This window comes from Notothenia rossii (assembly GCF_949606895.1).
Source record: "Notothenia rossii genome assembly, chromosome: 3".
NCBI classification, from domain to species: Eukaryota; Metazoa; Chordata; class Actinopteri; order Perciformes; family Nototheniidae; genus Notothenia; species Notothenia rossii.
In genome coordinates, this window is record NC_136901.1 from 11,813,096 (window position 1) to 11,834,114 (window position 21,019).

Sequence of the window (21,019 nt, forward strand, 5' to 3'; positions counted from 1 at the left end):
TCTCTTTTTTTGTCCAATAAGATGTAGGGATTTTTCCAAGGGCAAGATGAGAAAGGAATCATTTCAGCCCCTAAGGGTTTATATTATTACGGGTTTGCAACCTGGACATCAGGTTTAAGTGTGACTGCCCACGAATTAATTAGAGTTAAGGCAGTAATAGCGATATAATCATACAATTGTGTTGCTCTATGTGACCGTTTAAAAGTAAGAGCTAATGGCTTAAATTATCAGTACATTTACGAGTCTGTTATTACCTTCACCCAGGAGGTTATTCTTTCTGCTTTGGGTGTCTAAATGTCTTTCTTGATTTTCATAAAACTTATTTAAAGTGTATAGCATGGGCCAAGGTAGAATCCAAAACATTTTTAAGTTATCATTATCATAGGACAGATACACAAATTAATTATCGTGTTTGTTTACATCAACATATTGTGTTGCATTTGTGTGGTGTTGGAATAATAGGGAGAAATAGTTCCCTATTGGGAAAATGGTGACAACAAGATCGCTGAAAGTCACGCAGTAAACACAAGCCTACAAAATATCTTTCTTGTTGCATCCATGTTGTTTCTACATCACGACATAAAGCTCCCGGAGAACCAGTCGTAAGAACAACTTAGCCTCTCGCTAAATAGGACAATCCATGAAGCATGTGAATGCACCATAACTTCCAGAAAATAACTTTAGACAAAGTTCTGCTGCTCACCGTGCCCTTCTCACCTTCTCTGTGATCACACTCATCTCCTCTCTTTTCTTCCTTCGCATTAATTAATGCGCCTATTTCCCGGTGGAGTTTGGCTCATAAGCCACACAGGCTCCTCTGTAAGTCTCTGTGAGTACAAAGTGTGGAGGTGTAGAAAACAGCCTCCCCTCCTTCTCATCACACCTGTAAGATTGCACCGAGGCCCCTGCTGAATAAAGGAGTCGAGAACAGAGTTGTGATGGAACGGCGAATTGTTTCCTAGACGTAATTCATCTCACAGTGAGGCGGGTCAGTGATGGAATGATGATGATGAGCAGTAAGACATTTTTATAGCAAAGTAGCTGTTTTGAAACTTTTTCTCTTTTGAATATTCTTTACCTTGACTTCAACTCCCCATGGTTTTGCTGTATCAAACATGCATGTGTTTGTGTGTCTGCCTAAGGGAGTGTGCATGCGTCTTTGGGGGGAAGGAGGCTGTCTTGGTGAATTATAGATGAGGAAATGAGGGTGATGGCTGAGTTAAAAGGAGAGGAAGCAGAGACCTCATGGAGAGGCTCTGTGTTGTGTTATGGCTGGACCCCCATGTTGGACCAAACATGCCAAAAACAAAGCCATGATAAACTACCGCTGCTTTAACACCCTCATTATTAGCATTAATCATGTAATTCCCTGGAACTATTAATGTTTATATCCTGTTCTTATTTCATTGGAATCAGTGTTTGGGTTTCCAAAAGTCTGGTTTGTTGTTCCTTAAGTATCCCCGTGAGAACATGTGTGGTCTAAAGTACTGTGGGATTGTTGAGTAACTCCATTATACTTAGCCTTCAGGTGACATTATTTAACCTCTGGCAGCCATGTTCACTGTCCTCAGGAAATTAGGACTACGTTTCTAAATGAGTGTAATGCTGGAAAGTCCTCAGTGTTTGCTTAACATTCCATCTAGTCATTTATGGCCAACCCACTGATACAGGAAGCAATTTAGAAAACAAAGATGGTGTCCAAATAAAAAATGTACAGGATATTGCTTTACTGTGTTCTAGAAATCACACAGTTGGTGGTTTGGTTCATCTTTTCTTTGGTTGCGTTGGTATGTGTCAAATTCTTATGAAGTACTCAAGGACGACCTAAAGGGAATCTCTTCAAATATTGTGCAAACGTCCAGCTGGACTCAAGGATGAACTGATTATAATTTGGTTGTCACATGATGTTGACTACAAACCTGACTGGTTGGCGACTGCATACAACCCGAAAGCCGTAATTCTAGTTGTTTGAATCTACTTTTGAAAGATTCCTTAAGCTCTGAGTCTGATTAGGATAATTAGGGTTCTTCAGGATAACGGTGCATCAGATAATTCTGGAAATATCTTCCTGTGATGTTTCCCTTCATCTCCTCTGTTCCTTTCAGCAACGCGTTATCAGGCCTTTTAGCAAAGCTCTGAGATTAGGGTTCATTTCCTGTTTGCCTCGTCTCTGACGATGAAGTCAAATCTGTGGATTAGGTCCGGCTTTGACCTCTTTCCACTATCTTCACTCTTCCCTTCCTCCATCGCTTCTCCTCTCTTGCCTTCTGTCGGACACATTTGGCCTCCGTCCTCCTGGGGGGAACATGCAGGTCAAGACGAAAAATGTGCCGTCGACTGTTTTCTCTCTTCCCAGAGACTCAAGACATATTGATTGTTTGTTTGACCCTGCACTCACTGTTTGTACCCGTCCATTACATATCCACCCTTCAGAGGCCTGATGGTCATCTTGGGTGATTGATAAGAATGTGAAAATGTAGAAATGTCAGCATTATATATAGAGTGTTGTTGCAGATAGGACTTGGCAATATGAACAACTAGGGATGTCCCGATCACCTTTTTTTGCTCCCGATCCGATTCCGATCATTTGATTTTGACAATTTGCCGATACCGATTTTTCCCGATCCGATCTTTATGCAATGCATTAAGAGAAAAAAAAGAAAAAAAGCATTCAAGATGTCCCTTAAGGTTATTTTTTTATTTAAATTGGATATTCTATCCAACATGGATATAGCTTCTTTCTTTCACAGCAGCATTGGATCAGTTCAGTTTTGCAGCATTGGATCAAAACAAAATAAAGCTTATCAGTACTTGTTAGCTTACTGCTACAATTAGACACTGCGCCCTGCCCACTCTGTTGCCAGATTTGAGAGAAAGAAGCAACCAGGTCTATGAAAACAAGCCCCAAAGAAGCAACACATACATGATGTTCTGTCATTTGAAACCAAAACTAAGGCCTGGGGATGACTTTAAGACTTGAACATGGTCATTTTTGTTTTGTAACATTGAATACAACATTTTTAAAAAAGTATTTAAAAAAAAAAAGAATAAAAAAAAAAAAAATCCCGATCCCCGATTTTTTTTCTCCCGATTCCAACCTTTGAAAATCACGTGATCGGCTCCGATCCCCGTTCATGTGATCGGATCGGGACATCTCTATGAACAACTCATGTTTATCGAAAACATGGGTCTTGATACTTGTTATTACCAATATTGAGGATGTTATTGTGTATTAGAAAATATTTCCTTGAAAAACGATAAATTGTCATATTGAATAATGCCCAAGTTAATAGTGAAGTAACAAATGCAGTAATTTGTGATCAAAAAGAAGACATTTGTTTTAGGCGTTCCCCCATTAAATCATAATTCCTCAATTACAGTTAATTTGTGTCCTAAATTACATGCTTTAATTTTTAATTTTTAATTTATTGGAAACATGTGAGCGCTTTTTGGGGAAAGAGGAAGAAGTTGTGTGTGATGTGAGGTTATGGTTTCATAACAAGCAGGCTAACTACTGTGTGAGAAAGGGATCATTTACTGCGACAGTTTAAAGTGGCTTTGACTACAATGCTTCTATTTGTGTCGCACTCATGATATTTTTGGGATGGGCGGGACCTACTTTATATATCCTTCTCTGCTCATCCTTTTTCTTTTTCTGACTAAGCTTCCCCAGCTGTCCGGCCTTCCCCCTGAAGAGACTTTACTTCCTGTGTGACTTCTCTTACTGTTTTTCTCCACTACTTTCACTCCCTTTATCTCCTTACCGCTGCTGCTCTAGGAGAGTACATCGTGTGCCTCTTTCTCGTAATATGCAGACAGAAATGTATTTATGTGGTCTTTTCCTTCATGTCTCAGTCCAATTCATCATTCCTTCAAATTGAAAGACAATGTCAACAGTTTTCAGTGCTCGTTTTAGAACAAAGTGGGCATGTGTTTTCATTGCCAACCAATTATACAAGGAATGTATGGAGGCTCTGAAATAACATAAGCAAAAAAGAAAACGTTGTCATATAAGACATTTTTTTCCCTCCCTCTATGATCCCCAACTTCATGTCCCATTCTTTCTAGTAATCAAACTTTCTTCCTGTATGCAAAAAATAAACAAGCAGTCAGTCAATGTCACGAACCACGAAACCACAAAACCACGAAAACAAGGAAAATCATCAAATAATGGGGGATTTTTTTTTTAATTATAATTTGATCATGATGACAATGCACGAGCAGAAAAGTATTCAGTTACATTTACAATACCCAAATTAAATTATTTACATGAGTTAACATGGACATCATGACCGTAGTGCATGGGTTTACAGCATACAGAGATACAAATACAAAAAAAATATGTCTCTTTTAAACTGTGAGTTCAAATGGGAAGTCAATGAACAAAGCCACAGGTTTACCAAACTGATATGGAGGTTAAATGCATGTATCATATGTATTACTACTGAAATGATGGCCAATAGAATAATGCTTAAAACAACAGAATTGTCCTTTAGTAGAAATACTTGTCATTCCTCTTCTGCTTCCAGCTCTTTTTCTCTCCAGGCCTCTCTCTCTCTCCCCTCTAATAAATCAACCTCCTTCCTGTTTGGAGAATCTCAGCTCAGCTCTACTTCATCCTCTGTCTCCTTCTGTCCAACTGCCTGTTTGGGGCGACAGGACCCCCGCCCTCCCCCCTGACGGTGCTTTCACACTGTTTTAATGTTAACAGGATGCTGTGTTTTCGAGCTCCTCCAAAAAGCAGAGTGAACGTGCAAATCTGTCTTTCTCCATGGCTGACTTAAGCCTTAACTCATCCCCTGGCTCTGCCCCAACGGGCCAATCCAAGAATTTGACAAATCTCAAAAACAGCTCACGAGGGGAGTCTGTCTAGTTAGCACACAGTTGACATGATGTCACTTGTAATCACTTATAAATCATCACTTTGATTTATTTTGGGATTATTATTATCTCGGCAGTTGCCTTGTTCTTCTTTTATCTCAGACTGCGTGCAATGACTTTTGTTTACTTCAAATGTCTTACATATTACGCCATTTTCACTTAGAGTATTTAACAGCATTAATTCAAAGATTTAAAGCAAACGAGAATGACATTTGTTCATGGTAATAATGCCATTAATTTCAATATAAAACATGCTAGTAATTATTCAAATAAAATCACAAAGCGCTTGATTTTGATGTGAAAACATTGAAGACACTGAACAGATAATCTTGTGTAGTGTTGTTGTTGTTGTTGTTGTTGTTGTTGTTGTTGTTGTGTACAGCTCATCAGTAGCAGCTTAAATTAGAGACCACAGTGACGTCTGGGTTAATGTTGCTGACAGACTCCAGGTGACGGAGCTAAGCTGCTGGGCATGTTAAAGACACAGCTGGGATTAGAATAGTCTCGTGTAAAGACCCCAAATGTAATTCTATTATAGTCAGTATTCAGAAGGAAGACCTTGAAACTGTCCCACTGAATTATAAGGAGACACTAGATCAAATGCATAATTTATACATATATCACAATTAAACTTTCACACTTGACATTTTTTGTATTTATGACTTCTGGCTCGTTTGCACACATTTCCAAAGCAGACATCTGAACATTGAATTATACCTGGTTCAAAAATGATTGATTACAGTCTATTGCCATTTTAAAAGGTTTTCAGACAGAACGTTCCGATTAATCAGGACATACTGTCAAAAGCCAGAAAAAAAGAGAAGAGCATTTTGCATCGTAAAATTCAATAAACGACATGGAAAAGGGTAAAACAAATATGCATTATTCAATGTCAACTTTTGGAGACTTTAGGAGAAATCTACGGCAAATAGCCATTAAGAAAAACAGCTTAATGAATACATGTTATTAAGCAGTTTCTGTTTTACGGTTTTGAATGTTATGCCAGGCCTTAAATTGGTTTCAGCTTAAACCCTTGTGTTAAATCTTAGGTTCTGCAGTTTCATCTTCAACATACATTCTCTTTTCTCATGCAGGTCTGAGCAGCCGCTTCATCTCGTCTGTTTGATCCATCAGTGACGACAGCTCTTCAAGTAAGTAGAACGTCACCTCACACTTAGATAACCCCAAGAACAATCCAAAACATAGAAGTCTGGACTGCTGCCAGACGGTATACTATGCACTACTTCCACTCATATCGCTCGCATGACTTTTCACACTCACTTTTCCCATGACTCATGGGGCCCCGGGAGTCAGATGTAAGTGGCTGCACTCAGCCAGATGATTAGCTTGGCTTTCCATGGATGTATAATAGAAGGGGAATTATGCTCAACATGTGGAAGGGAGAGAGGAGATTGTTTGGATTGAGGTCAGAGTAGATATTTTCCTTAACTCCATGTTTTGCGCTGCAGAACATGGAAATGACAGAGTTGAGTGGCTAAATGTAGATTTTGGCGGGGAAGTTTGTGTTTCTATATTTAGCGTGTGTTAACAATGTGTTTACTACCAGGCAGTTGTGGGTTTTGCTCGGTGGATGCGTCCGGGGGCGTCAATGAGAGGGTGTGTTTGTTTGCGTGTGTGTGCGGTTGAGTTTTTAAGGGGTTTGCGCACGTGGAAGGCTTGATTTGGGAAGGGAGTGTGTGTAGGTATGTGTCAGCGTGTAGGGCGTGGGCTGTCAACAGTCATCACAGTGCACTCAGCCATGAAGGACGCGTGAACATGGCCACTGACTGCTGAAGAGACAGACAGATGGGAGGAGTTGTTGGCAAATGCAGCAGATGGCTCGGTCAGTTGTTGCTTTTGTATTTTATATTTACTTTGTAGAAATGTCCGGCTATATCTTTGATCAGAAGAAAACGGTGATACACGAACAATCCTCCCCCATCAGCACCAGCTTAAAGGTCTGGAATGACATCACCAGCTACCAGCTCTCAGTGTATCGACGGTTTAAATGGCTCCGATGCCATTTGTGTCCGTGCAGTTAGGAATGGCCCCCCGGGACAGCGCCTGGAGGATCTGTTGACCTATTTCACGATCTATAACGTGGTCAAAGTCGTCTCTCTGGAGCCAGCATCCTCTCCTGACCGTCCCCAGCCCCTCCCACCCCCGGACTCGCATCACCATGGGAACAATGACATCATAGTGGGGTAGGGCCGATGGGTGCCAGGAAGCATCTACTCCTCTGATGAGATGGATGCTGAAAGTAAAGAGAAGGAGCGAGGAGGACATACATCTGAGTTAGAATCAGTCAGTTTGATTTAAATTCAATCTTCAACCTGTCTTGAAGGAGGAAAATCTAATTCGCAGACAGTCGTTTTTTTAAGACAAATCTAAAATCCAATAATGCCAATCAATTCATCAACAAATGTCACAAGCAACATTTGATGCAGATTGCTAAAAGCTCAAAAAAGCACTATTTACTTTTACCACATCGTTTATTGTCATTGAATCACCAAATGTTTGTTTTCTTTGAGTAGGGGGCTGATGGGAATGATACAGACCACCCGAAGTTCAGAGTAAGAAAGTCAGTTTTGCTGACAGCTGATTGGAGGTGACAGAGCCTCATCATGCTGGCATAGTGGTAAAAAATGTAGGTTATATATATTCTAAACGCTTGAAGCAGGATTCCTAAATACTCATGCATCAGAAAATATCAATTGTAGACATTTGAGAACAAGCCTATTAAGTCGCACTACGTAAAGAAACTTGATTTGGGAAAATTGCCCTTTATAAATATGTTTAGTAAAATTCTATACATTTCAGGAGTAAAGGCAAAGAAATCTATATAGTTATCTAATGCTAACTTTTGGTGAACTAAGCTGAAATCTACAGTCACATATAGAGAAAGTGTAGTGCCCCTTTACTGCATGTAATACGGTTCTTAATTTGCAAGAGATGGAATCAGCCTGTTTCCACCCTCTTATTACACACTGGCATGTGTTTGTGTGCGCGTTTGCTCGTCATGCTGCTGTTCAACATATACACAGTTCATTCACACTTCACTGGCAGCGCTCATTACCCGCCAATTCCCGCCATGTCTTGCTGAGTCTCCATAACATAGTCTGCCCGTCTGCTGGAGGAAGTCCCTGGATCCTGGGTGGATTACAGGTCACAGCAACCTTGAGTGTCCCACTGTCCACCCCAGGGATGGAGTCTAGTGTGACAGTTACCCATCAATCAATGCAACGTATTACGTATTACACTAATCTAAATGGTGAAGTCCTTTGATGAAGCTTAGTACATTCAGACTTATTATGTCATAGTCTTAGTTGAGATAACATTGGAGCTGTAATCCAACTTCATAATTGAGACAATAATATTGTGTAGATAATCACTTTGAAGTTAAGAAAAAACTCTTTGATTCTGAAAAAGTCCCCTTAGGTGACATGAGAGAAAGGGTAACTCAGGCAAATGATTCAATAATGCATTATTCCAACACATATTGATTTAGGTGACAAAAAACATGTTTTCTCTGGATGGTAAGCCATTCCAGTGATGATAGGAATGTCTAAAATAATACCTTAAACTACAGAACACATACACTTACAGACAAAGTAAAAACACACACCCGGGCGCTCTCACAGAGGATTAAGGCCAGGTTGGCCTGAGACTAGCTGCCAGAGATTCCTCCCTCCTAAATGGATGGTGACATTCCGATGAGAGCGGCTCTCTGCGAAGGCGTGATGAATGACCCAGATTGGGGTACGGTTGGCAGAGAGGGGGAGGGAGGTCGGATTAGAGACGGGGTGGAGTCGGTAGAGAAGAGGGATGCTAGGGCTGTAAGGTAAAACGCAGTACAGCAGGGGGCATCAGAAAGACAAAAGGATACAAAAAAGAGAAGTGAGACGAGCCCAAGGCCTGCTGCCACACCTTCTGCCTTGTCTCATGTTGGCATGCTCAATTGGACACATCCATCCCAAGATGTAATAGGATTTGACAGGCTTTCTTTGACTCCCAGCGCTGTTGATTTAACCCTTTCAAGATCAAGACACTGACTGAAAGCTTTTTTGAAAGTATAATAGAATAAAGCTTGATTTATTGGTGTGGGATTTTCTGAATTCCGTAACGCAATGCCATTTATTTCTAGTGTAAAAGGTGTCTTTTACTGCAGAAAAAAAGACACATTTTTGCCAATTTGCGGTAACTAAGCTAAGAGGAAGTTTCAGACTTCAACATTTTACATTCCTGCTAAGTAAATATGAAAGGTGTGTGTATAGGGTGTGGTCATTAGGTTTCATCGACAGGTAGAGTCGTGTTCGTAGAAATCAAACTGAATGTTAAGATTTCATATGTTGTCGTGCAGAGGGAGCATGTAAATAGAGAAAAGAGATGGGACCTACAATTGAGCCCTGGGGGACGCCATAGTGGCAGACAAATTGCGATCTGACCCCTAGAGTGAGTTAGTTATTTATGTTGTACCGTATCTTCAAATCGAATGATTAAGCATTTGTTCTGGGGGAAAAAACAAAACAATTATGAGGTTTTCCGTCGGTAGAGAAAATATCTTACTTGGAAGGATGCCCCTCTTTCACATGAGCCTTTCCACCATAACACAATAAGACTAGTACACACCCAGAAGGAAGCTTTCAGAAAAGCCATTGTCGGATCACGTTAGCCACAAGAGGATGACAAGGTCCTGAGGGGTGGGCGAAGTAGACATCAGGAGATAAACAATTTGCCATGAGTTCAGTATCTCATGTTACAAGAAGTGGTAAATAAGAATATGGCACTTAAGATATCTTCTAATTCTTGTTTCCCCGTTAAATGGCTTGTGTGTGGAGTTTTTCCTTCTCTAAACGAGGGTAGAAAAGGGCAGGGTGTTGTATGCTGTACAGATTGTACCCTGAAGCAGATTAGTGATCCATGATATTTGTACATAAAATGCATGTATCAAAGACATAATTTAAAGGTTTTTTGTTGGGTATCCACTGGTCTAAAACGTACCTGGTAACCAAAAAGACAATACATGTACAGCAACGACAAGTTATTTCACTTGGTTTATATCATTGACCTTGGCTTTGTGATCACACAGGACAGGAAATATGTTAGCTTTGATTCACATGAATGCAATATTGTAAATCGTCACCAATCCTGCCAGTTTTTCCTTAAGCCACTTTGTATTGAAAGTCAATTTAGTACCTTTTTATCAAATGAGAAAGCAACAAATTTATGTAAGCAGCCATGGTTTATGCCAATCGATTTTGAAAGGGACAATGTGTGAATGCCAAGTGTGGCGTAACATTGCCAAAACAGCAGCTGGAAGCGGGTCAATGCAATTCAAAACCACCATCGGCACAATCTGGCTGTCAGCGCACCCATTTTCTTCCTTAGCAACAGCTGAGACCAGACTCCTCTGAGCCCTGGGCGGAGGTTTTCAGTCTCAGACAGTTCGGCCCAATATCTTTGAATGTCAGTAGGTCTTTTTCCTCCTCTCTTCTTTTTTTCTCCCTCTCATGCTCGTCTCTTCCCACTGCAGCAGACATTGGCCCCGATCACTGAGAGCCTGTCGTCATGCGCCGCTGCAGGGGAGGAGAGGAGAGAGACTGAGGAAGGAATGAAGAGGGAAGAGAGAGGCAGACAAATGAGAGTGGGATACAATATACCCAAAGACTCTTTGGTTTTCCAGAAGCTGCAGAGAAAAAGTCATGTAGAAATCTATCATAGATTTCTCTGCTTAGCAGGGTGGACAACTTGTGTTAGATCTTTTCATTTTAAAAGAATAGTTAGAAATGATAAATATGCCTTCTTGCAGAGAGTTCCTTGCCATAAGAAGATTGATAGTGCAGTCACGTCTGTATGCTAATAAGTAACGTGCTACTAGTTAGCTAAGCTAAAAGAGCGGGAAAAGGAGAAATATGTAGAGTACATGTAATCAAATGTAACCCAATCGAGATACAAATAGGTTTGATATTGACAAACTACAAATGTTAGTAACCTCAGACTTTATTGTTCAAATATTTCTGATACATATGTTTTCAAACTGATGAATGTGACCTGGATATGATTCGTCAGGAGAGGAAGACGGAAATAGAGTCAGGCTGAAAAAAACAAAACCTGGATGAGATAAAACTGGAAGAGAAAAGAGGAGAAAGTTAGATTGTAATAACATCAGCTTAAGCTCGACAAAAAGCTCATGTCTAATGGAAAAAAAGGGACATCAGAAAACACAATGGAGGAAGAAAGGAGTCTCGGAGATCATTTGTTACGATGAAATTAGCCGCAGATGATGATAATGATGCAATTTAGCCCGGCTGCAAGGCAGGGGAGGGCCCCCTGCCAACGTTGTTTAAAAAGCAACATTATGGCTTCCTCTTCAGGGGAAAAAAAGCTTTTATGAGGGTGCATGCTTGAATAGAATGTACTTTACTAGTGCATACTTAATTGGGAAGAGCTTGTTGCATGTCTGCGTTTGCTATATCTACTGTCACTTGGATGAAGTGCCGTGTGTAGGTGGAGCACTTCTTTTTTGTATGAATAGGGCAAGTCTGTCAAAGCCATCTGCTGGACCCCTATAGGACCTGTACCGGTTGCCATGGCAACAACCTCCTTATCGTCGGTGAGAGGACATACAGGGTGTGTTCAAGGGCTTTTTTTCACCCTCTCACTAGCAGCTTGCTTCGGTGCACCTCTAACATGTGTGTATATCCCATTTTGATTTAGATTTTTATTTTACTAGTTTGTTAATTGTTGTGTGTTGGATTGAAGCTAACCTTTTCATATGCGATTAGGTCAATACTCACAGTAATTAGGATGCAGAAAACCTTAGGGAACAGGCAGCAACACACATTTTGAAGGCATTTTTAAAACCAAACAAACCATAACCGTACAGAATAACGAATCTAAAATATATACTGTATATGCAGTCTTTCCTTTTTTGGCCGAGCACATGGATACTAAGACAAAGACCAGCCGTTAGAGGAATAATGTTGCACCTCACTCCCTCTGGTGGTCAATATTTGAACTTCACCATGCAGTGTCCATCCTCTTTCTTTCCACACATCTCATACTCATCTTTCTCTTTCCTTCTCCCACCACCTGCTCCACCAGGTGACCCGTCCCCCCCCCGGTGTCCCATCAGGCAGGCATGGCAGACGGTCGGCAGCCGGACGAGCACTCGACCTCCAACGGCCAGGAGAACGGCAACAATGGCTTCTCGGCCTACAGCTCTGCTTACAGGGAGAACGGATTCAACGGCGGGGCAGCTGCACACCCTGGAACGACAGGTAGGAACCAAAGAGTGTGTGTGTGTGTGAGAGCCTGCGCATGCAACACTGGCTCAGTGATATCGATTGGATTGCCTACTCATACTGCCAGATGGGTAAATGTGATTGGTTTCACGGTGCCAAGCAAGGGCAGTCAATTTCCAAATGGAACGTGTTTTACATTTGAATGAGCGCTGAACATTAGCAATCTGCTGCAGCAGTGTGGCACTTGCTATTGCAGTGCTCCATATAGATAGATAGAAAGATAGATAGATAGATAGATAGATAGATACATAGATACATAGATATATAGATACATAGATAGATAAATTAAACTTAAATATGAAGTTTGTCAATGTCTTTAGATGTGTTGTGCTTGAACTTGGATTTTGAGCAACTATAATGTGACTCAGTGTATGTTTTTTGACATTTTCACTATCTGAGGTAAGTTCAAATGCATCCATGTGCATTTGCCTTTTGAGTAAACTGGCCACTAACTAAGTCCTAGAGGATAATTACATTCATCAAACACACAGTAGGTATTGTTCCACACTCAAAGAGAGGCCACACACACACACACACACACACACACACACACACACACACACACACACCGATAAGGTCACCACAGTTATTTGTCTTTCATTTCCTTCCTCCCATCCATGTCTTGTCTTGTGTCGTCTCTCTCTCTCTTTCTCTCTCTCCCCTCGCAGTGGATGACTCAGCCAATTTGCCTCCCTCCCCACCCCCCTCTCCATCCGCTGAGCAGATTGGGCCCGTGGCACAAGGTACACCCGCTCACACTTATTTGAACCACTCAGGGTGAGAGTGTGAATGGTGGTGAAAGTGGTAAAAACAATCTTGAAAAGAAGACACAGTTTTGAAAGTTTTGAGCAGCCTCTCTGCATGATTAGAAAAAAACTCCTCCTTCTTCTTCTGGTACGCTTAGTTTTTAGCGTTCAATGCATTTTATGTGTATCACCTTTCTGGAGTCTGCAGCATGTGCCACATTGTCCTGTCCACTTTCACACTTCCTGTACACCATTTTAGTTCAATACTAGCTTCCTAACATATGCCAGTATGTTATTGGCTTCAGAAACTCAACAACACAAGCACATTCTCTGCCACTGGAGCCCTTCTTCTCACTACTCGACTTCCCCCTTCCCCTCTGTTGTTCCTTTGCTCATTGTGTCTATTGATTTTCTCAACGAGTAAATCACAGATTGACTTTCAGCTCAGAGAACAGCGCAGTCTGTTTTCTCATCATTTCCTTTCTTTGCATGTGGTATGCAATCACAATACAGTAGAATGTAGTCCCACTGCATCATTTAGGGACAATTATGTATCAATATTACTCAAATCTAACAGTAATTATGTTTTCTGTACTAAAAAATGAGATACATTCTTAATAAAAACGTTTTTATTAAACTGTTAGTGTTGCAATGATTATAAATCTCTTAAATTAATTGCAAAAAAATGTAACAGAAGTTGTGTTAATTGCATCCCATGCATCTCCATCAGAGCTGAAAGTAACCCCATGTAACCCCAGTACTGTTGTCCTCCATATCTCATCTATGTGTCCCCCCCCCCCCCACCCCCCCCTGCTCATAGAAGATAAAGTAGAGGTTGTCAGTCAGCAGCAGGAGGTGCAGGAGGAGGAAAAGGAGGCTCCAGAGGAGGCCCACAGTTACCAGGAGGAGGTGGCATATGAGCAGCCTGGAGCCTTAGAGCAGACAGATTATTTATCAGAACCCCAGGCGTTGGGCTACCAGCAAGCCCAAACACCTGAGGTTCTCAATGGAGGAAGTCATCAAAGTGAACAGATCCCGTCACAAAAAGGTGTGTGTGGTTTTTATGGGTTTTTGGTGGGCGAGTGTAATGTATGTGTGAGCAATCCTTCCTCTATGACAGCGGGTGAATTTCTACCCACTACTTATTTTTGCATGATCCTCTTGTGCTCTGCTAATGGGTACCGAAGATGTTCCGCTTTACTTTATAAACTGTGACGTAGCTCGGGCTTTGCTGCCAACCAGCTTTGTTGCTCTTACTTCCTTAAGCTTCTGCTTCAATACCTGAAGTTGCCGTGTGCAAAATAATGTGACACAGCATTTTGAGTTTGTGCTTTTTCACGCAAAACATAACCATTTGCTTCTCATCGGAGCCAAATTACAACCCCTGATCAACCGTATTATAGTTGATCATTTGTTGCACTTGTGTATTGCCAGCTACATTGCAAATGCAAATATCACTGTCTATACTGTGTGTATATTTTGATGTGGGTTTTTGTTGGAATATTGTGTGAAAGAAGGTGTTTCCAGGTACACGACCTGTATTGTATGGGTGCTTCATGAATAGGTCCTGAATGTATTGTTGGATATCACTTGCTTTGATTTGATTTCAATGTTGTTTTCATTTCATCCAATGGCAAAAGATAATTTTGTATTCCTATTGTTACTAAGGACACACTTAAAGCATAACATCCACCCTCATTGGACACATACCATTCTTATCTATAAGGTTAATTAGATCAACACTATATCTGTAATTCATGTAATATAGCATTTTATTATCCAAGCAATATAACGCTTCATTTACATCCACTGTATTTTTGTAGTTGCATTAGAAAATGAACACTTTTACAGTTAGTTATATAAAAAAGAGCCATCAGGTTGACCATTTTGTATTTCTCCTTGTACATTGCAATAGGAATTCAATGTGTACTTTTATTTCCGGTCATCTAACATCATGCAACTCATTCCTTCATTCCAGTTCTGCAAGCTATCTAAGGTGATGTGACCCCCCCTGTGCTGTTGTGGCCTGCTGCAAAATACACTGTGCTGTGTGTTTTGCTTGATGGAGAGCTCGTGTGTCTATGTGCAGAAGGCCTCAGCTTGACTGTATTGGCTAGCTTTTGTCGATGCATCAAGCTAAGCTGTTTAGCTTTTATGACTCAGCACACAGTTGTACAGTATCCTTGCAACTCACAGCCCAGCCGGAAGAAAGTATCAGTAAGGAGTCTTGTGAGTCTGCTGGGAAAGAAGATGAACCTCAAGGGGCGCCGCTACATGAGAAGCAGTTGGCAGTTGAACGAGCAACCCCTGAATGTGCAGAACTCGCCTCGACTGAATCTCCCACTCCGTCGGTGGAAGAAAAACTGCTCTTTGACACCTCAACAGAGCAAGGGGGCAAAGACACAAAGGAAGTGGAAGAAGACGCTCCTCAGAGAGACCTTCCGGTAGAGTTGAAAGACAATGAACTAAAACAACCTCTACTGGCAGAGGTGGACAAAGAGGGAGATATCTTACCCAGCGAATCAGGAGCCCCTAAATCTGAAAGTGAGGAAAAGCAAGAGATGGTTGAACAGATAAATACCTCGGACCAAGATGGTGGCAGTGACAATCGATCGTATGAGATGCAAGTGACTGACAATAAAGAAGGAGACCAAAAGCAAGAAGCGGTCGAGGCAAGCCCAGAGCCTGGCACAGAGTTAAAAGCGACATCAGATATTTTTGTGGAACACGTGTCTGGAGTGAAAACCTATTTTGAGACATCCTCAAAAAGCCACAGAGAGGCTCCATCACAAAGCCAGAGCTATTACGAATTCAGCACAGCAGCGGAGGAAAAGTTAAGTGAGGAAACTAAAAGCATCGCGCAGAACGTCGGAGAACAACTGGATAAAAAAGACAGAACGACTCCTGAAAAGATGTCGCTTGAACAAAGAAGCCTCTCCCTGAACATAACTGTCGGGGGTACGGGGGGTCACACAGTAAAGGAAGAGAAGTCCAGAACCTTGTGTCCAATCAGTGGAAGCTTTGACGAATCTGAGGTAAACCCTTCAACACCATCTTTGGAAAGTCAACCTCCTCCTCCAATTGTTACCCCACCGACCAGTGGATCCCCCGCAGATACCCCCACCAAAGAAGATACACCTTTGCCTTCTGATCAGCACACATGTATTGAACATTCAGGCAGCCTCTCTGAGATGTTGGACCTTGCTGGAGACTTGCCACGGCAATCATTAGAGAAGAGGGAGCTTGGCCACATGAGGCGAAAGTCTGTACCCGCTCTGGTAGGGGGTTCTTTGGCCAAGCTAGCCTTAGGAGATAAAACCCCAAGGGTGGTGGGAGGGGAAAGCCAGCTAGAGGACCTGGGCTACTGTGTCTTCCATGAGTACTCGGGGCCAATGCCGTCTCCTGCTGATGTAACCAATTCTGGGGACTCTCCACACCAAAGCTTCCCTTCTACAGAGACTGGAATTGAGGAGGAACTTGAAGTTGTTCAAAAAGAAACTCAACAACAAGACCTTCAAGAAATGATCCCTGAGATTTCTCCCAAAACTGTGATTGAAAAGAAAGGTTCACCAGTAAAGAGTACCCTGATTCTTGAAAGGATCGTGACGAGTGGAGTAAAACCAGACCGCCTAAGAATCCCAATTATTTCTTCAAAAGACCGACTGACGGAGTTTCGATTGGAGACTGGCCTGCCTGAGGACATAAAGAACCAAGCGATTCCTGAGGTAGACATTGAAAAAGACCCCTCCAGAGAGGCTTCTCCCATCCCACCAGACAGTTCCTTTACTTTCACACCTCTGGAAACTGAAAGCAAGGTTCCCAGAACTCCCACCACCCCCAAGAACCACGATGACACACCCTCAGAAACCCAAGTTGCTGGAGACATGGCTGCAAAAGATGTGGTTCCAGTGGTCGAAGTGGAGAAGGATCAAGAGTCAGGAATTGATCAACTGAAGGAGATAGGGAAAGAATTTCAAGAATCTGAGCATGAGGAGTTAGAAGAATGTAAGGAAGAACCAGAACGGACAAACACGAATATATTTTCACCAACATCTCGGTCTTTAGGAGATAGCACAGAGAAAGATGACAAGAAGATTGAAACTGGGCATGAGACAACTACAAGATTAGATAGTATAGAAATGAAAGAGATGCCAAAAGCAGAGAAAGTTGCCCAAATCCAGTTACAGGAAGTGACTCCTGATGAAGTCGCACCAATGCCACACTTATCCTCCCCAATCATCATCATACCTCAAGCACAAGTAGAGGAAGAAGCAGATGAAGAGGGTGAGATTGAGATGGCTGAAGAACCTCAAGAGGTCATAGAGGAAGCCAAAGTGCCCGAGGGTTTTATCAAGGTGAGTCTGACCGTAGGCGATCAGATGATGGAAGAAGATCCCACCTCAGAATGGAGTCACAGTGCACGCGATGAAGATGTAGACCCCGCGACAGACAGTTCGCACTTGTCTCCGTGTTCTGACCATGATGTACAGCAACTGGATGAAGGTGAAGGAGGCGATGGGATGGGGTATGGTAAAGTAGAAGACACAAAGATAAAAGGGGATGAAGGCATGGAAGAGGTGATTGAAGTTGTCACAGAAGACCCATCAGCGGAAGAGCCTGTTGGGTTTGATGGCATAGGTGATGGGAAAGAGAAGAAACCAATAGAGAATGAGGGGGAGAAGAGGACGGAGGAAATGGAGGTGAAAGAGAAAGACATTGAGATCGGTCAGGAGATGGAAGAGACCTGTCAGGCAGCTTACGATGAAACAACCATGGACGTCTCCATCCTTGATACAGACAGCAACTGGATGGACTCACAAGGTACCCAGAACTTGTTCAAATAAAAATAAACATGGCTTGTAAAATAGACTTAGGGAGGAATTCCCAAAGAGTGGATTGCACCTGCTGATTGGGTATCGTTTGCGGCCCGGTCTCCAGGTCCTTATCACCAAATATATTGCGCTTTTGATATAATATTGAAATCACTGTTAGAAGCTGAGTGCAGTTAGACCCTTTGTATGTAAGTGATTGCAATTATCCAGGGGCAAAGTATACATGGGCCTGAGGCCAATGCATTGGTACTGCTCTTTCACTGCTCAACGACAAAAACGGGCAGAGGCTCAGGGACAAATAAAGAAATCATGTTTGACCTTTTGGCTCAACAGTAAAAGGAGAAGGGACTCTGCACTACCCAGCAATGTTTGCACATTAATTAAAATGTGAGCAAAAATCTAAGTATAACCTAGACACTGTTTGCTTGGCAACTCATTTAAAGGTGCATTTCACCCTTGATCTGTCACACAGCTCCTTTTGTTCTTATCTGTGCAGATTAAGCGGACACAAAAGTTGTGCAATCCCTTTGTGAATTTGTTCCCTGGTGTACAGTATATCTAAAGATAAAAGAAAAAGCTAACTTACACCATGACGTTTGTATGATAGTAAATCTTAATGTGTCTTTTGTACTATGCTAGCTCACCAGCTAGCTAAGAATGTGGAGAACTAGCCGTTTTGTAATCCCTCTCCACTGCAGATGATGACAAAAGTATCATGACTGAGCAAATGGAAGCCCTTCCTCAGGTCCAGAGTCCTACCAGTACACCTGTGGTGGACAGACCCGTAAAACGGGCCCCTGGCAGAGGAAGGGGCCACCCTGGCATCACTGAGAGTAAAGTGTCCCGCAAAGTCCCCGGTCACCTTCCACATGGTCCAAGAGAGGAGATGAAGAAGAAAAAAGGTTCCAATTATGTATTGTTGATTAGCTAACAAAGAGTGAGATGTACATTGTTCATACCTCTGTAGAAGGTAAAGAAAGTTTGACCAAGGTTTGGATGTTGGTATAATCCTGTCTCTCCCTTTTGATAGTAGCTGTGCGGAGGGTTGAGCAGAATAAGCTGTCAGCCCTCCAAAGTCGCTCTCCATGTCGAAAGAGTGTTGCCAAAGCGGCAGCCAGACATCCTAGGCCCGCTGTGCTTCACGGCTCTGCCAGACGCAAGGCCACAGGTGAACACTCTTCACCGGGAATCGCTGCTGTGGATAGAGAGAGTGCAACCAAACTCTGATGAACAGAATCACGACCTGAAGATTTCTTTATTTTGAACCCTGCAAAAAGCTGGGACAATTAAGGGGTTAAATTGATACACACAATATCAGGCATTTTATTGACTCTGCTCTCTCTCTATTGATGGCTCTAGGAGAAATCAATAAGGTGCAATGTAGCTGGCAAACATTCTGTGCTGTGGTCTTTTTTAGTATGAGCTCAACTGCTTGGTCTTTTGTTTGTTTTCTAATTGTATCCATGTCAACAATGGATGGTGTCATATTCTTCTTTCTTTCTCGTTTTTGTATACTTTTGAATTGCTGGATATGGCCGCGTTGTGCTTGGTCCGCTGGTGTGAACAAGTCTATGAATGTAAAAATGGTTTTTCCAGCTGTCTTTTCAGAGTACATCTTTGGATGTGAATGTGTGTTTTGTGTGAACATCCATCGCAAATGTTATTCCCTTGTTGCTTTACATTGTGACTAACACAGGGCTTTTCCTTTGCAGGGATGGAAAGCCATATGCCCCTCAGTGTTGCCCACCAGTCCAGGGAGAGGACCACTGTAAGTACCACACTCGATGTTAGCAACGGTATTAGCATGTTTCATAGAGAATATTTCAAATGATAATATTTTTAACAATAATGCTCAATCGTCATATTGCACAAATAGGATATTGTTGATCATTGGTGCTTTCATAACAATTTTACATAATGTTCATCAGTAATGTTGATATTGTGATTATGCTATCATGTTAGTGTTCTGCATCTGGGGCTTGTTGTATGCATGACACACTGGACCTTTTTCTTTTTTCTTTCTGCATGTGTGCACGTTTATTTTGTCTTGCATGCCTACCTCTTTCCTAATGCCAGTCTCGGCAGAGAAGATCTGTGAGTATAGAAGTCTAACTAGCTTAGTAAGGGCAAAGGTTTTACAATTTGATGCTCATGATGTAGAGTGCATAGGCTCTTACAAATATCTTGAAATCCATCTTTCACCATTTCCTCCCTCTATCTGAAAACCTCATTGTGTTTCATGTCTTTTGTAAAAACATCCCGGTCTCTTCCAGGTTTTACTTAACAGAAAATCCTCATAAGTGAAACTAAATTCATCTCAAATAAAAAAACACGTTGCATTTCTCCTTTCATCTCTCCATCTGTGTGTCCCCTCTTCCTCACATGCATGTTTCCTGCCTCTTGTCTTGGCTTCGGGGTCCAGAGCCCCACGAGGGCCGTTCTGTTAAAGATGGCATTTCAGCGCGGGGTATCTAATAACATGCTCTCCCGGGCCGGCTCTGCCTGTAGCCTTAAACGGAGCCCCCTGGTGCGGGAGGGGCTCAGTGAGCCTCGCCCCTCCTCTGCATGTTCCCCTATGATAGACAATCGGGTGGAGAAGGTAAAACTAGGGTTGATTGATAGGTAGCCAGAGTCCATGAAAAAGAAATGGAGCCCGGGTGACCCTTCAGTGTCTGCTTTCTCTCAGGAGAGAGCATACCGCAGCCCGGAGAAGAGGTCGTCCCTCCCCAGGCCGGCTAAATCTCTGACTCGCCACATCCCTGCTGCGGAACAAGATGACAGCACCCCCTCCAGGCCAACCTGTAAGAATACACAATCACAAGTACACCACACACCTTGTTTGCCTCCCAATGTTCTCTCTTAAGCAGCCGATTGAATCGCTTGCACTCCTTAATTACTTCCTTTTCTCAAATGAAACTACCTTACGCTCCATTTCCTCTTTTCTTCTTGACCTCCTTGTTTACTTCTCTCCTTTTTTCCTCCTTGTCCCTTTGCCTCTCAAAGCGATCCAGTCCAGAGCGGACAACAGGTCTGGAAGACCCCCTGGTATGGCAGGTAGACCACCTAGTAGATCTGATAGTAGCTGTTAGATCCCATCACACCCTCCTTGTCAACGTATGGCATCTAGTTTGTAGATAAAGTGTTTTTCGTCTTTAGAAACATCAAAATAAGGACTGTCACTATCATTCTGTATTACCATCCGTTGATGACACATTCATTCATTCGTCTCGGTCACACAGGGGTGTCTGCAGGTTTG

The 21,019-nt window shown here is 42.2% G+C and overlaps 1 protein-coding gene across 7 annotated transcripts in view; it reads left to right on the forward strand.

Moving 5' to 3' along the window:
* The window catches only part of LOC307031880 (uncharacterized protein), a 48,053-nt gene that overhangs the window by 19,232 nt on the left and 7,802 nt on the right, over positions 1-21,019 (forward strand). The window contains exons 3-12 of one of the 7 annotated variants that reach the window (XM_079669424.1): positions 5,976-6,032; positions 11,986-12,161; positions 12,854-12,928; positions 13,752-13,979; positions 15,128-17,752; positions 18,462-18,665; positions 18,794-18,931; positions 19,476-19,531; positions 19,840-19,857; positions 20,186-20,439. In XM_079669424.1, the coding sequence (XP_079525550.1) occupies positions 12,023-12,161; positions 12,854-12,928; positions 13,752-13,979; positions 15,128-17,752; positions 18,462-18,665; positions 18,794-18,931; positions 19,476-19,531; positions 19,840-19,857; positions 20,186-20,389 (3,687 nt within the window). In that variant the 5' untranslated portion in view covers positions 5,976-6,032; positions 11,986-12,022 and the 3' untranslated portion in view covers positions 20,390-20,439. The other 6 variants (XM_079669421.1, XM_079669420.1, XM_079669418.1 and 3 more) reach the window with 6 other exon arrangements.